At 42.0% G+C, this 17819-nt stretch overlaps 1 protein-coding gene across 3 annotated transcripts in view; it reads left to right on the forward strand.

Annotated features, from left to right (window-relative positions):
* The window catches only part of FAM8A1 (family with sequence similarity 8 member A1), a 79327-nt gene that overhangs the window by 34707 nt on the left and 26801 nt on the right, over positions 1 to 17819 (forward strand). For all 3 annotated transcript variants that reach the window (XM_053714775.1, XM_053714776.1, XM_053714777.1), the window contains exon 3: positions 7421 to 7544. In XM_053714775.1, the coding sequence (XP_053570750.1) occupies positions 7421 to 7544 (124 nt within the window). The remainder of the gene's footprint in view (positions 1 to 7420; positions 7545 to 17819) is intronic.

The raw sequence follows: 17819 nt of genomic DNA on the forward strand, positions 1-17819 counted from the left end.
TTGACACCCTAAATAGGCAAACAGTGGATAGAGTATGGCTGCTGATAAATTATTAAATTTAAAATGTTCATTTGTTTTAAAAATATTAAGACTAGGTATTTATGTTGATATAGCAATACAACATAAGTGTGTTAAAAGGGACAGTAATCACCTTGTAATTGCAACAACCTATGTGCTTCATGTAGATATGGGGTTTGCTTAAAAAAGAGAAAACATAATTTAGCTTACCTGATAAAATTTATTTCTCTTGTAGTGTATCCAGTCCACGGATCATCCATTACTTATGGAATATATTCTCCTTCCCAACAGGAAGTTGCAAGAGTCCACCCACAGCAAAGCTGCTATATAGCTCCTCCCCTAACTGCCAATTCAGTCATTCGACCGAAAACATGCAGAGAAAGGAAAAACCATAGGGTGCAGTGGTGACTGTAGTTCAAATGAAAAAATTACCTGCCTTAAAGTGACAGGGCGGGCCGTGGACTGGATACACTACAAGAGAAATAAATTTATCAGGTAAGCATAAATTATGTTTTTCTCTTGTTACGTGTATCCCAGTCCACGGATCATCCATTACTTATGGAATACCGAATACCAAAGCTCAAGTACACGGATGATGGGAGGGACAAGGCAGGTACTTAAACGGAAGTTACCACTGCCTGTAAAAAACCCTTTCTCCCAAAAATAGCCTCCGAAGAAGCAAGGTATCAAATTTGTTAAATTTGAAAAGTATGAAGCGCAGACCAAGACTCCGTCTTGTAAATCTGTTCAACAGAAGCCACATTTAAAAAAGGCCCAAGTGAAAACCACAGCTCTAGTAGAATGAGCTGTAATCCCTTCAGGAGGCTGCTGTCCAGCAGTCTAATAAGCTAAATGAATTATGCTTTTTATCCAAAAAGACAGAGAGGCTGCTGAAGTCTTTTGACCTCTCCTCTGTCCAGAATAGACAACAAACAAGGTGAACGTTTGATGAAAACTGTAGTAGCTTGTAAGTAAAACTTTAAAGCACAAAACCACGTCCAATATTGTGTAATAGACGTTCCTTCTTTGAGGAAGGAGATTAGGATACAAGCATGGAACAACTATCTCTTGAGTGATGTACATGTTAGATACCACCTTAGGAAAAAAACCAGGTTGGTACGCAGGACAACCTTATCCGTACGAAGGACCAGATAAGGAGAATCACATTGTAACACAGATAACTTGGAGACTCTACGAGTCGAGGAATTAGCTACCCATAAAGGAACTTTCCAAGATAAAGATTGATATCTATGAACAAAAAAGTTCAACGGAACTGCTTGAAGAACCTTAAGATCAGGTTTAAGCTCCATGGCGGAGCAACAGTTTTAAACACAGGCTTGGATCTAACCAAAGCCTGACCACCATGCTCTGAAAGTCTAGAATACCTGCCAGACGCTTGTGCAAAAAAATAGACAGAGTAAAAATCTGTCCCTTTTAAGGAATTAGCTGACAACCCTTTTCTCAAAAAACATCTTGGAGAAAAGATAATATCCGGGGAATCCAGACTTTAATCCATGAGTAACCCTTGGATTCATAACATTCAGATAATTTACACCATTATCTATGTTCAATTTTCCTAGAGACAGGCTTTCATGTCTGTATTAAGGTATCAATGACTGACTCGGAGAAGCCATGCTTTGATAACATCAAGCGTTCAGTCTCCAGGCAGTCCATCTCAGAGTGATTCTATTTAGATGGTTGAAAGGACCCTGAGGTAGAGGGACCTGACTCAGAAGCAGAGACCGTGATGGAAGGATGACATGTCCACCAGATCTTCATACCAGGTCCTGCGTGGCTACGCAGGCGCTGTCAAAAACACCAAAGCCCTCTCCTGCTTGTCTTGACCTCCGGAGGAAATCCCACTCCCCCGGAAGAAAAGGTCTGACGACTTAGAAAATCCACCTCCCAGTTTCTCAACACCTGGGATATGGATAGCTGATAGACAAGAGTGAGTCTCTGTCCAGAATTATTGGTAAGACTTCTAACATCGCTAGGGAACTTCTGTTCCCCCTTGATGGCTGATGTAAGCCACAGTCGTGTATATGTCCGATGCTGAGTATTGATGTACCTCAGAGTTGCTAACTGAGGCCAAGTCTGAAGAGCATGGAATATCACTCCCCAGTTCCAGAATATTTATTAGAGGGTCTCCTCCTAAGTCCACTATCCCTGAGCCTTCAGGGAGTTTCCAGACTGCATCCCAACCTAAAAGGCTGGCATCTTATTGTAACAATTGTCCCATCTGACCTGCGGAAGGTCATACCCTTGGACAGATGGACCCGACATAGTCACCAGAGAAGAGAATCTCTGGTCTCTTGGTCCAGGTTTAACAGGGGGACAAATCTGTGTAATCCCCGTTCCTCTGACTGAGCATGCATAGTTGCAGCGGTCTGAAATGTAGACGTGCAAACGGTACTATGTCCCTTGCCGCTACCATTAAGCCGATTTCATTCATGTACTGAGCCACCGAAGGGCGCGGATGAGATGAAAAAACACGGCAGAAATTTAGAAACTTTGACAACCTGGACTCCGTCAGGTAAATTTTCATTTCTACAGAATCTATCAGAGTCCCTAGGAGGGAAACCCTAGAGATTGGGGATAGAGAACTCTTTCCTTGTTCACTTTCCACCCATGTGATCTCAGAAATGCCAGTACTACGTCCGTATGAGACTGGGCAATTTGGATGTTTGACGCCTGTATCAGGATGTCGTCTAAATAAGGGGCCACTTCTATGCCCCGACCGCCAAAGTGACCCCAGAACCTCCATAAAGATTCTTGGGGCTGTAGATATCCCAAAGGAAAGAGCTACAAACTGGTAATGCCTGTCTAGAAAGGCAAACCTGAAAAAACGATGGTGATCTTTATGCATCACAATGTGAGGATAAGCATCCTTCAAATCCATTGTAGTCCTCTATTGACTCTCCTGGATCATAGTTAAGATGGTACGAATAGTTTCCATCTTAAATTATGGAATTCTGAGGAATTTGTTTAAGATCTTTAGATCCAAAATAGGTCTGAAGGTTCCCTCTCCTTGGGAACCACAAACAGATTTGAGTAAAAACTCTGTCCCTGTTCCTCTCTTGGAACTGGATGGATCTCGTACACAATGTAAGAATGCCTCCTTCTTTATCTGGTTTGCAGATAATTGTGAAAGGCGAAATCTCCCCTTTTTTTGGGGGGGAATCTTTGAAATCCAGAAGATATCTCTGGGATATAAATTCCAATGCCTAGGGATCCTGGGCATCTCTTGCCCACGCCTGGGCGAAGAATGAAAGTCTGCCCCCTATAGGATCCGTTACCGGATAGGGGTCCGTTCCTTCATGCTGCCTTAGAGGCAGCAGCAGGCTCCTTGGCCTGCTTATCTTTGTTCCAGGTCCGATTGTCTCCAGACCGCCTTGGACTGAGCAAAAATTCCCTCTTGTTTTGCCTTAGAGGAAGAGGATGCCACACCTGCCCTGAAGTTTTTAAAAGGCACGAAAATTAGACTTTTTTTTTTTTTTTTTTTTTTTTGGCCCTTGATTTGGACCTATCCTGAGGAAGGGCATGACCTTTTCCTCCAGTGATATAAGCAATAATCTCCTTCAAACCAGGCCCGAATAGGGTCTGCCCCTTGAAGGGAAGTTAAGTAGCTTATTTATTAAAGTCACGACAGCTGACCATGATATAAGCCATAGCGCTCTGCGCGCCAGTATAGTAAAAAACAGAATTCTTAGCCGTTAGTCTAGTCAAATGAACAAGGCATCAGAAAACAAAGGAATTGGCTAGCATAAGCTTGTCAAATATATTCATCCAATGGAGTCGCTTAACTGTAAAGCCTCATCAAGAGACTCAACCCAGAACGCCGAAGCAGCAGTGACAGAAGCAATGTATGCAAGGGGCTGCAGGATAAAACCCTGTTGAATAAACATTTTTTATCCATTGGATCTAAAAAGCACAACTGTCCTCGTCAGAGGTAGTGGTATGCTTAGCTAGAGTAGAAACTCTTCTCTCCACCTTAGGAACTGTCTGCCAGAAGTCCCGTGTGGTGGTAACTATTAGAAAACATTCTTCTAAAAAATAGGAGGGGAAGAGAACAGCACACCTGGTCTATCCCATTCCTTATTAAAAAAATTTTAGTAAACCTCTTTAGGTATTGGAAAAACATCAGTACACACCGGCACTGCATATTATTTATCCAGTCTACACAATTTCTCTGGCCCTGCGATTGTACACATTCATTCAGAGCAGCCAAAGCCTCCCTGAGCAACAAGTGGAGGTTCTCAAGCATACATTTTAAATGTAGAAATATCAGAATCAGGTTAAATCATCTTCCCTGAGTCAAAAAAAAAAAAAAATCACCCACAGCCTAAGCATATTGTGAGGTAGTATCATACATGGTTCTTAAAGCGTCTGTATGCTCTGTATCTACCCCCAGAGCTAACTGCTTTCCTTTAATTTCAGGTAGTCTGACTAATACTGCTGCCAGAATATTATTCACCACCTTTGCCATGTCTTGTAAAATAAACGCTATGGGCGCCCTTGATGTACTTGGCGCCATTTTAGCGTGAGTCCCTGAAGCGGGAGTCGAAGGGTCTGACACGTGGAGAGAGTTAGTCGGCATAACTTTCCCCTCGACAGAATCCCCTGGTAAAAGAAACGCTATGGGTGCCCTTGATGTACTTGGCGCCATTTGAGCGTGAGTCCCTAAAGCGGGAGTCAAAAGGTCTGACACGTGGGGAGAGTTAGTCGGCATAACTACCCCCACGACAGAATCCTCTGGTGATAATGTTTTTAAAGACAAAAAATTATCTTTATTGTTTAACATGAAATCGGTACATCTGGTACACATTCTAAGATGGGGTTCCACCATGGCTTTAAAACATAATGAACACAGAGCTTCCTCTATGTCAGACATGTTAGAACAGACTAATAATGAGACTAGTAAGCTTGGAAAACACTTTAAATCAAGTTAACAAGCAAATATATAAAACGTTACTGTGCCTTTAAGAGAAACAAATTTTGTCAAAATTTGAAAAACTGAAAAAAAGGCAGTAAAACAAACGAAATTTTTACAGTACATGTAATAAGGTAACAGAGCATTGCACCCACTTGCAAATGGATGATTAACCCCTTAATGCAAAAAACAGATCAAAAAAACGACAGACGTTTTTAAAAACAGACACAACAAACTGCCACAGCCAACAGTGGGAAGCTTCAGTTAACTGTTTCTATGCAAAATTTAAGCCAGCCATGTGGAAAAAACTTAGGCCCCAATAAGTTTTATCACCAAACATATGTTAAAAAACGATTAAACATGCCAGCAAACGTTTTAAAACACATTTTTACAAGAGTATGTATCTCTATTAATAAGCCTGATACCAGTCGCTTTTACTGCATTTAAGGCTATACCAACATTACAGTGTTATCACCAATGTACGTTAAAAAACGATTAAACATGCCAGCAAATGTTTTAAAACACATTTTTATAAGAGTATGTATCTCTATTAATAAGCCTGATACCAGTCGCTATCGCTGCATTTAAGGATTTACTTACATTACTTCGGTATCAGCAGTATTTTCTTAGTCAATTCCATTCCTATAAAAATATTTTACTGCACATACCTTATCTGCAGGAAAACCTGCACGCCATTCCCCCTCTGAAGTACCTCACTCCTCAGAATGTGTGAGAACAGCAAATGGATCTTAGTTACGTCTGCTAAGATCATAGAAAAACGCAGGCAGATTCTTCTTCCAAATACTGCCTGAGATAAACAGCACACTCCGGTGCCATTTAAAAATAACAAACTTTTGATTGAAGAATAAACTAAGTAGAAAGCACCACAGACTCTCACGACCTCCTATCTATGTTGAGGCTTGCAAGAGAATGACTGAATATGGCAGTTAGGGGAGGAGCTATATAGCAGCTTTGCTGTGGGTGGACTCTTGCAACTTCCTGTTGGGAAGGAGAATATATTCCATAAGTAATGGATGATCCGTGGACTGGATACACTTAACAAGAGAAATTATTCCTGAAACTTTGGATAGTGGGAAATGCTTGCTGATTTTATGGCACATATAATGCACCTGCATATAAGATACAGTAAACTTTCAAAGGGAGGCTAAAATTACTCCTCAACCTAGAGTTAAAGTGACCCGTTGTAAATAATTTGTGTACATTTTTCATTTTCTTGGTCATAGTGTAACTTGTTTTTCAAATCTCATGACTGGATTCCATATAACAGCATCTCTAACGCTCTAGAATGATGCATTCTATCGAACGTGATTAAAAAAATATGCGAACACTTTTTTAATCGCTGCAATAATAAACAAATTTAGTAAACGAGCACTGGTTTTCAAACCTGTCCTCATGCCTCCCTAACAGGCCAGATTTCGAGGATATCTGAACTGAGCACAGGGGAAATCAGCCGATTAGTAAACGTGGTTATTTAACCTTCTCTCACCCAATGTAATCCTGAAATCTGGCCTATTAGGGAGGCTTGAGGATAGGTTTGAAAGCCTGTGATCTAAAGTATTTCCTTGAGGTTAAATTGAAGTTTTCATAAGGCAAGTTCTAAAAATCTGAATGTAAATAGTTATGTTAAGCAGTGACCTACTAAATCCAATTCCAAAACCATCTACTAATTAGAAATGGTGTTTAATAAAATGGAAGAATACCTCTAAAAAAAAAAAAAAAAAAAAGTTTAGGTAATTGAATTTTCGGTAAGTTATAGGTATTTGTACGAGAGACTCACTTTCAGTCTTCTTTCTCTGTTTTTGGAACTGGCAGTACTGACAAGACTTTTTAGATGATCTTGCTAGATCAGAGAGCTTTATAAAAACAGGCCCTGAGTTCCTGATGATAAAACAGATTTTTGCAAGAGTAGATAAAAAAAAAAAAAAAAAAAAAAAGCAATCTATAGAAATAAAAAATAAATTAAAAGCAGATTAAGGAGGCCACACACACTTTAGTTAAATTCTCTTTTGGGCTTGTATATTCTCTTAATTAAAGGGACATGATACACAATTTTTTTTTTCTTTTATGATACAGATAGAGCTTATATTTTTAAACAACTTTACGATTTACTTTTAACAATTTTGCTTCATTTTCTTGTTATCCTTTATTGAAGGAGCAGCAATGCACTACTTGCAGCTAGCTGTCCACATCTGTAAGCCAATAAAAAGAGCCATATGTGCAGCCACCAATCAGCAGCTAGCTCCCAGCTCAAGAGCCTACCTAGAAATGTTTTTCATCAAAGGATATCAAGAGAACTAAACAAATTGGATAATAGAAGTAAATTTAAAAGTTGTTTTTTAAAATTATATTTTCTCTCTGAATCATGAAAGACAAATCTGGGTTTCATGTCCCTCTAAATTAACTGATGGTTTCTATTTGCTTTTTCTTTTTTTTTTTTTTCTTTTTTTTTAGAGAGATTTCGAAATTTGCTATGCATTACATAATTGAGGAAGTAGATGAAAACACCTCAATGGAAGACTTGCAGAAAATGATGGTGGTGGCTCTTATTTACAGATTATTAGTTTGCTTCTATGAGGTAAGTCCTCTGCATATTGAATGGCTTTATTGAAAAATAGATACATTACTAGGACAGTACAGAATGAATTACTGAGATTCGATTCATAAAAAATTCCTACTGGCATCAAAACACTAATTTTTGTACTTACTGATAATGCTTCTTTTTTGGTTAACTACCTGTCACTTTAAACCTTCATTTAAAATATTTTACTAGATAAAGTTAAATTATATCTCTGAAATAGTCTGACCTGTAATAAGATTCTTTACTAAGATATGGTAAGTCCACGGACTCATCAATTACTGTTGGGAACATCACTCCTGGCGAGCAGGAGGAGGCAAAGAGCACCACAGCAAAGCTGTCAAGTATCACTCCCCTTCCCACTATCCCCAGTCATTCTCTTTGCTTTCAGTGCAAGAAGGAGGTGAAGTTAGGTGTCTGTAAAAGATTTTTCTTCTATCAAGATTTTATTATTTTGAAAGCCAGAGCAGGTTTGCTCTGATCTTTCCTGTCAAGACGGGGTCTAGCTGTACTCCACGTTAGTCTCTTCAGTAGGGCTATGGTAGCTTACAAGCAGTTAGGAACTTGTGAGGTGGGCCTCACTGCGTTTTTCTAACAGGAGCTGCCCTTGCATAGAAAGCCAAAGTAGGTTTACTCTGTTCTCTCGTTTTCACAGGTCTCTGTGAGGAACGGCTTCCTCTCATACCGGGTGAGCTGTTGGACAGCAAGAGGTGCAGGTAAGTGCCATTTTCTGTTTATTATGGGAGAACACTGGCACTCATTGGGCTAATTGCACTTTATTGGGACTTAGTTCCTGCATTAAGGATCAGGATAACGGCAGGGAGCAGACACTGTGTGGGCAAGTTTCAGAGGAGGTGATTCAGTGGGAACAGTGTTTGGAGTGTATCGCTGGTGGCTCAGTAAGGGTAATTTAAAAAAAAAAAAAAAAAAAAATCCCCAGAGACCCGCTTAGAGAAACAGTCTAAGGGGCAAACGGATGGGTTAATTTTTTTCCCCTTGTGTACTCAGTCTTTTTTATGGATGCAATACTTAATTTGACTAATGGCTGCCGGGACCGCCTGTGACATATTTTAGGAGGCGGGTCCTTTTGCTGAGGCAGTATTGCTGCCTAAGCGCTTGCTTTTGACAGATTTGTGGCGCAGCTTTCAGTGCATCGTCATTTTCTTTGCTGTGTTTTCCAGAGCAGCTGTGTGTGGTTCCAAGAGTCGGATAAAGAGCCGTCTGATAGTCCGGATTTCAGGGGGGTATACGCTGAGGTGTAGAGGTAACGAAGGAGTTTACCTTTAAATAAAATCTGAGCATTTCATTTTATTAAGTTCTGCTGACAGAAGTTTAGAGCATTAATAAAAAAAGTTTTTTTGTTTTCTTGCTGTCAATATTATGCAAATGTGGATAAGAGTTGATGCCTTCTGCTGAATGCAGACTTTGTTTAGAAACCCAAGTAGAGCCTCCTTTGCCCTCCTTGTTCTTCGTGTGTTGAAAGAACGTTAATGTATAAAGAAACTTTTTATTACTGAGCCACCATCCTCTCAGGTTGATGCTGGTCAGGCGATGCCGCAGCTTTCTCCTCAGACGTCCCAAGCTGTATCTGTCACATGCAGTGCCCTGCAGTTCCTCGCATTCTCTTGGAGGAGTATATTTGCATGCAGAAATTGCTGCTCAGGTATCTGAGGCGCTAGCTGCCATCCCCATGCTTCAGGGGAGACGCAAGAGAAAAACATAATTTATGCTTACCTGATACATTTGTTTCTCTTGTGATGTATCGAGTCCACTGATTCATCCTTACTTGTGAGATATTCTCCTCCCCTACAGGAAGTGGCAAAGAGAGCACCCACAGCAGAGCTGTCTATATAGCTCCCCCCTTAGCTCCACCCCCGAGTCATTCGACCGAAGGCTAGGAAGAAAAAGGAGAAACTATAGGGTGCAGTGGTGACTGAAAGTTTTAAAATAAAAATATATATGCCTGTCTTAAACAGGGCGGGCCGTGGACTCGATACATCACAAGAGAAATAAATTTATCAGGTAAGCATAAATTATGTTTTCTCTTGTAAGATGTATCGAGTCCACGGATTCATCCTTTCTTGTGGGATACCAAAGCTTTAGGACACGGATGAAGGGAGGGACAAGACAGGGACCTTAAACGGAAGGCACCACTGCTTGTAGAACCTTTCTCCCAAAAATAGCCTCTGAAGAAACAAAAGTATCGAATTTGGAAAAAGACCAAGTCGCCGCCTTACAAATCTGTTCAACAGAAGCCTCATTTTTAAAAGCCCATGTGGAAGCCACAGCTCTAGTAGAATGAGCAGTAATCCTTTAAGGAGGCTGCCGTCCAGCAGTCTCATAGGCCAAACGGATGATGCTTTTCAGCCAAAAGGAGAGAGGTAGCCGTAGCCCTTTGACCTCTCCGTTTACCAGAATAAACAACAAACAAAGAAGATGTTTGATGGAAATCTTTAGTTGCTTGTAAGTAGAATTTTAAAGCACGAACCACATCAAGATTGTGTAACAGACGTTCCTTCTTAGATGAAGGATTAGGACACAAAGAAGGAACCACAACCTCTTGATTGATATTCTTATTAGAAACAACCTTAGGAAGAAACCCAGGTTTGGTACGTAAAACCACCTTATCTACATGGAAAACAAGGTAAGGTGAATCACACTGTAAAGCAGATAGCTCAGAAACTCTTCGAGCCGAAGAGATATCTACTAAAAACAAAACTTTCCAAGATAGAAGCTTAATTTCTCTTGTAAGGTGTATCCAGTCCACGGATCATCAATTACTTGTGGGATATTCTCCTTCCCAACAGGAAGCTGCAAGAGGATCACCCACAGCAGAGCTGTCTATATAGCTCCTCCCCTAACTGCCACCCCCAGTCATTCTCTTGCAGCTCTCGACAAGCATGGAAGCAGTTAGAGAGATGTGGTAATTTAGTTGTTTTTCTTCAATTCAACAGTTTATTTTTAAATGGTACCGGAGTTGTACTATTTTGGTCTCAGGCAGAAAATAGAAGAAGAGTCTGCCTGTGGTCTCTAATGATCTTAGCAGGTTGTAACTAAGATCCATTGATGTTCTCACACATAACTGAAGAGAGAGGTAACTTCAGCTTGTGGAATGGCGTGCAGGGTATCCTGCTATGAGGTATGTGCAGTCTAAATTTTTCTAGAGAAATGTATATGCTAGAAAATGCTGTTGATACCGGACTTATTTAAGGTAAGCCTGATTACAGTGATTTAATAACTACTAGTATGTATAGTATGCTTACTATTAGAGGTAACACTCTTTTATTATTTTTTCAAATTACTGAAATATAAGACGTTTGCTGAGAGTGCTTAAACATTTTTTATATGCTTTTTGGTGATAAAACTTTATTGGGGCCCAGTTTTTCCACATGGCTGGCTAAAATTTGCCTACGGATAGTTTTGCTAGGCCTCTCACTGTGTAGACAGGAGTGGGAGGGGCCTAATTTTGCGCCTAAATGCGCATTAGCTTTTGCAGACTGAGACATCAAGTTTCCTTGAAAGAGTTCCCTGAATGCTTAGGACCTCTCTGAAGGGTTTTGGTGCTTTCCAAAGTCGTTTGTATGGCAAGGTAGGGCCACAGCAGAGCTGTGGCAGTTTGTTGTGACTATTAAAAAACATCGATCGTTTTTTGGATCCGTTCTTGAAACTAAGGGGTTAATCATCCATTTGCAAGTGGGTGCAATGCTCTGTTAGCATATTATACACACTGTAAAAATTTCGTTTGATTTACTGCTTTTTTTCACTGTTTTTCAAATTCTGACCTTTTTTATTTTTCTTAAAGGCACAGTACCGTTTTTATTGTTTGCTTGTTAACTTTCTGTAAAGTGTTTTCCAAGCTTGCTGGTCTCATTGCTAGTTTGTTTAAACATGTCTGACATAGAGGAAACTCCTTGTTCATTATGTTTAGAAGCCATGGTGGAACCCCCTCTTAGAATGTATACCAAATGTACTGATTTCACTTTGTTATAAAGACCATATTCTGTCTTTAAAAGATTTAGAACCAGAGGAATCTGACAAGGGGGAAGTTATGCCGACTAACTAGCCCCACGTGTCAGAGCCTTTGACTACCGCCCAAGGGACTCGCGCTCAAGAGGTGCCAAGTACATCCAGCGCGCCCATGGCGTTTATTTTACAAGACATGGTGGCAGTCATGGATAATACACTGTCGGCGGTATTATCCAGACTACCTGGGTTACGAGGAAAGCGAGACAGCTCTGGGGTTAGAAGAAATGCAAAGCACTCTGACGCTTTAGTAGCTATGTCTGATACCCCCTCACAATATGCAGAAGCTGAGGAATGAGAGCTTCTTTCTGTGGGGGATGTTTCTGACTCAGGGAAGATGATTCAACCTGATTCTGATATGGCAACATTTAAATTTAAGCTTGAACACCTCCGCGTGTTGCTCAGGGAGGTTTTAGCTACTCTGAATGACTGACACCATTGCAGTGCCAGAGAAATAGTGCAGATTGGATAAATACTATGCAGTGCCTGTTTACACTGATGTTTTTCCAATACCTAAAAGGTTTTCAGAAATTATTACTAAGGAATGGGATAGACCAGGTGTACCGTTCTCTCCCCCTCCTATTTTTAAGAAATTGTTTCCAATAGATGCCGCCACACGGGACATATGGCAAACCCTCCCTAAGGTGGAGGAAGCAGTTTCTACCCTAGCTAAGCGTACTACTATCCCAGTCGAGGACAGTTGTGCTTTTTTAGATCCAATGGATAAAAAGTTAGAGGGTTACCTTAAGAAAATGTTTATTCAACAAGGTTTTATTCTACAACCTCTTGCATGCATTGCCCCAGTCACTGCTGCGGCGGCCTTCTGGTTTGAGTCTCTGGAAGAGGCTTTACAGGTAGAGACTCCATTGGACGATATACTTGACAAGCTTAGAGCGCTTAAGCTAGCCAATTCATTTGTTTCTGATGCCATTGTTCATTTGACTAAACAAACGGCTAAGAATTCTGGTTTTGCTATTCAGGCGCGTAGGGCGCTATGGCTTAAATCATGGTCAGCTGACGTTACTTCAAAGTCTAAGCTTCTTAATATTCCCTTCAAGGGGCAGACCCTATTTGGTCCTGGTTTGAAGGAGATCATTTCTGATATCACGGGAGGAAAAGGTCATGCCCTCCCTCAGGACAGGTCTAATAAATCAAGGGCCAAACAGACTAATTTTCATGCCTTTCGAAACTTTAAGACGAGCGCGGCATCAACTTCCTCTAATACAATACAAGAGGGAACTTTTGCCCAGTCCAAGTCGGTCTGGAGACCTAACCAGGCTTGGAACAAAGGTAAGCAGGCCAAAAAGCCTGCTGCTGCCTCTAAGACAGCATGAAGGATTGGCCCCCGATCCGGTAACGGATCTAGTAGGGGGCAGACTTTCTCTCTTCGCCCATGCTTGGGCAATAGATGTCCAGGATCCCTGGGCGTTGGAGATTGTATCCCAGGGATATCTTCTGGACTTCAAAGCTTCCCCTCCAGAAGGGATATTTCACCTTTCACAATTATCTGCAAACCAGATAAAGAGAGGCATTCTTACATTGTGTTAAAGACCTCCAAGTTATGGGAGTGATCCACCCAGTTCCAAAGGAGGAACAGGGGCAAGGCTTCTATTCAAATCTGTTTGTGGTTCCCAAGAAAGAGGGAACCTTCAGACCAATCTTAGATCTCAAGATCCTAAACAAATTTCTCAGGGTCCCATCATTCAAGATGGAGACTGTTCGTACCATCCTACCTATGATCCAGGAGGGTCAATACATGACTACAGTGGATTTAAAGGATGCTTATCTTTACATTCCGATACACAAAGATCATCTGTTTCTCAGGTTTGCCTTCCTGGACAGGCATTACCAGTTTGTAGCTCTTCCCTTTGGGTTAGCTACAGCTCCAAGAATCTTTACGAAGGTTCTGGGGTCACTTCTTGCGGTCCTAAGGCCGTGGGGCATAGCAGTGGCCCCTTATTTAGACGACATTCTGATACAGGCGTCAAATTTCCAAATTGCCAAGTCTCATACGGACATATTTCTGGCATTTCTAAGGTCGCACGGGTGGAAAGTGAACGAAGAGAAGAGTTCTCTATCCCCTCTCACAAGAGTTTCCTTTCTGGGAACTCTGATAGATTCTGTAGAAATGAGGATTTACCTGACAGAGACCAGGTTATCAAAACTTCTAAATTCTTGCTGTGTTCTTTATTCTACTTCTCGCCCTTCGGTGGCTCAGTGTATGGAAGTAATCGGCTTAATGGTAGCGGCAATGGACATAGTGCCGTTTGCCCGCCTACATCTCCGACCGCTGCAACTCTGCATGCTCAGTCAGTGGAATGGGGATTACACAGATTTGTCCCCCCTACTAAATCTGGATCAAGAGACCAGGGATTCTCTTCTCTGATGGCTATCTCGGGATCATCTGTCGAAAGGTATGACCTTCCGCAGGCCAGATTGGACAATAGTAACGACAGATGCCAGCCTTCTAGGCTGGGGGGCAGACTGGAACTCCCTGAAGGCTCAGGGATCGTGGACTCAGGAGGAGACCATCCTTCCAATAAACATTCTGGAACTAAGAGCGATATTCAATGCTCTTCAGGCTTGGCCTCAGCTAGCGACAATGAGGTTCATCAGATTTCAGTCGGACAACATCACGACTGTGGCTTACATCAACCATTAAGGGGGAACAAGGAGTTCCCTAGCGATGTTGGAAGTTTCAAAGATAATTAGTTGGGCAGAGATTCACTCTTGCAACCTATCAGCTATCCATATCCCAGGTGTAGAGAACTGGGAGGCGGATTTTCTAAGTCGACAGACTTTTCATCCGGGGGAGTGGGAACTCCATCCGGAGGAGTTTGCACAATTGGTTCAACGTTGGGGCAAACCAGAACTGGATCTCATGGCGTCTCGCCAGAACGCCAAACTTCCTTGTTACGGATCCAGGTCCAGGATCTCAAGGGCAACGCTGATAGATGCTCTAGCAGCGCCTTGGTCCTTCAACCTGGCTTATGTGTTTCCTCTGCTCCCTTGTCTGATTGCTAAAATCAAGCAGGAGAGAGCATCAGTGATTTTGATAGCACCTGCGTGGCCACGCAGGACTTGGTATGCAGATCTGGTGTACATGTCATCCCTTCCACCATGGACTCTGCCTCTGAGACAGGACCTTCTGCTTCAGGGTCCTTTCCACCATCCAAATTTAATTTCTCTGAGACTGACTGCTGGAGATTGAACGCTTGATTTTATCAAGAGTGAGTGGCATCTCCGAGTCAGTCATTGATACCTTAATTCAGGCACGAAAGCCTGTCACCAGGGAAAATCTATCAATAGATATGGCGTAAATATCTTTATTGATGTGAATCCAAGGGTTACTCATCGGAGTAAAAGTCATGATTCCCAGGTATTATCTTTCTGCCAAGAAGGATTGGAAAAGGGATTGTCGGCTAGTTCCTTAAAGGGACAGATTTCTGCTCTGTCTATTCTTTTGCACAAGTGTCTGGCGGACTGTACCAGACGTTCAGCGCAGCGTTTTGTCAGGCTTTAGTTAGAATCAAGCCTGTGTTTAAACCAGTTGCTCCGCACATGGAGTTTAAATTTGGATCTTAAGGTTCTGCAAGGGGTTCCGTTTGGACCTCTTCATTCCATAGATAATCAAGCTTTTATCTGGGAAAGTTCTGTTTTTGGTAGCTATTTCTCCTCGGCTCGTAGAGTTTCCAAGTTATCTGCCTTACAGTGTGATTCCCCTTATCTGATCTTCCATGCAGATAAGGTAGTTTTGCATACCAAACCTGGATTTTTACCCTAAGGTGTTATCTATTAAGAATATCAATCAGGAGATTGTTGTTCCGTCATTGTGTCCTAATCCTTCTTCAAAAGAAGGAAAGTCTATTACCACAATCTTGACGTGGTTCGTGCTTTAAAGGTTTTATTTACAAGCTACTAAGACTTTCGTCAAACATCTGCTTTGTATTGTTGTCTACTCTGGACAGAGGAGAGGCCAAAAGGCTTCGGCAACTTCTCTTTTGTTTGGCTAAGAAGTATACATACGCTTAGCTTATGAGACTGCTGGCCAGCAGCCTCCTGAAAGGATACAGCTCATTCTAACTAGAACTATGGCTTCCACATGGGCCTTTAAAAATGAGGCTTCTGTTGAACAGATTTGCAAGGCGGCGACTTGGTCTTCGCTTCAATACTTTTTCAAAGTTTTATTAAATTTGATACTTTTGCTTCTTTGGAGGCTATTTTTGGAGAACGGTATTTACCAGGCAGTGGTTCCTTCCGTTTAAGTACCTGCCTTGTCCCTCCCTTCATCCGTGTACTCTAGCTTTGGTATTGGTATCCCACAAGTAATGGATGATTCGTGGACTGGATACACCTTACAAGAGAAAACATAATTTATGCTTACCTGATAAATTTATTTCTCTGTGGTGTATCAAGTCCACGGCCCGCCCCATGTCATTTTAAGGCGGGTATATTTTATTTTTATACTACAGTCACCACTGCACCCTATGGGTTCTCCTTTCGCTTGCTTGTCTTCAGTCGAATGATTGAGGGTGGCAGTTAGGGGAGGAGCTATATAGACGAGCTCTACTGTGGGTGATCCTCTTGCAGCTTCCTGTTGGGAAGGAGAAAATCCCACAAGTAACATGGTATGATCCGTGGACTTGATACACCACACAGAGAAATAACATTTATCAGGTAAGCATAAATTATGTTATCTATGGGAATGCATAGGTTCAAACGGAACCTTTGAAGAACTTAAGAACTAAGTTTAGGCTCCATGGTGGAGCAACAGGTTTACATACAGGCTTGATTCTGACCAAAGCCTGAACTAAAATGATGAACGCCCTGGAACATATGCCAGACGTTTGTGGTAGAATAGACAAAGCAGATATTTTTGTCCTTTTAGGGAACTAGCAGATAATCCCTTCTTGGAGGAAAAAGACAATATTCTAGGAATCCTAATCTTACTCCCACGAGTAACCTTTGGATTCACACCAATAAAGATATTTGGCCCAAAATCTTATGATAGATCTTCCTGGTGACAAGGCTTTCTAGCCTGAATCAGGGTATCAATGACCGACTCAGAAAAACCATGCTTTGATAGAATCAGGCGTTCAATCTCCAAGCAGACGCAAAGAAATTAGATTTGGATGTGCGAACGGACCTGTGGATTATAAGGTCCCCCGCCTCATTGGCAGAGTCCATGGTGGAACGGAGGACATGTCCCACTAGGTCTGCATACCAAGTCCTGCGTGGCCACGCAGGTGCTATCAGAATTACCGAAGCTCTCTCCTGCTTGATTCTGGGCAACCCAGAAGTGAAGGAAAGGAACGGTGGAAATACATAGGCCAGATTGAAGGAATACCTCCGGATGGAGTTCCCACTCCCCCGGATGAAAAGTCTGACAACTTAGAAATCCGCCTCTCCAGTTCTCTACTCCTGGGATGTGGATCGCTGAATGAGATGCAAGAGTTGATCCTCTGCCCACCGGATATTTTGGGTTACCATCCATCATCCTAGAGAACTCCATAATCACTTCACTCCTTGATGATTGATATAAGCTACAGTCGTGATGTTGTCCGACTGAAACCTGATGAATATGGCCGCAGCAAACGAGGCCACGCACTGAAGTGCATTGAATATCGCTCTCATTTCTAGAATGTTTATCAGAAGGAGAGCTTCCCCCCCCGAGACCGAGACATAAGCCCTGTTGCTTTCAGGGAATATTCCAGACTGCAGCCTAGCCGGCTTGGCATTCTGTCGTTTACAATGAGCCACTCTGGCCTGCGGAAACACATTCCCCTGAGACAGGTGGTCCTGAGACAACCAACAGAGAAGAGAATCTCTGGTCTTCTGGTCCAGTTGAGGAGATAAATCTGCATAATCCCCATTCCACTGTTTGAGGCATGCATAGCTGCAGTGGTCTGAGGTGTAGGCGGGCAAAAGGAACTATGTCCATTGCCGCTACATGAATCAGATTACCTTCCATACACAGAGCCCACTGATGGCCGAGGAATGGAATGAAGAGCTCGCAAGTGATTAAAAATTTGATTTTCTGACCTCCGTTAGAAATATTTTAATTTCTACAGAGTCTATCAGAGTCCCTAGGAAGGAAACTTTTGTAAGAGGGAAGAAAGAACTCTTATGTTCACCTTCCACCCGTGAGATCTCAGAAAAGCCAACACGATGTCCGGAAAGTTGAAGCCTGAATTAAGATGTCGTCTAGATAAGGCGCCACTGCTTATGCCCCGTGGTCGTAGAACCACCAGA

This window comes from Bombina bombina, chromosome 5, assembly GCF_027579735.1.
Source record: "Bombina bombina isolate aBomBom1 chromosome 5, aBomBom1.pri, whole genome shotgun sequence".
In the NCBI taxonomy this organism is placed as follows: Eukaryota; Metazoa; Chordata; class Amphibia; order Anura; family Bombinatoridae; genus Bombina; species Bombina bombina.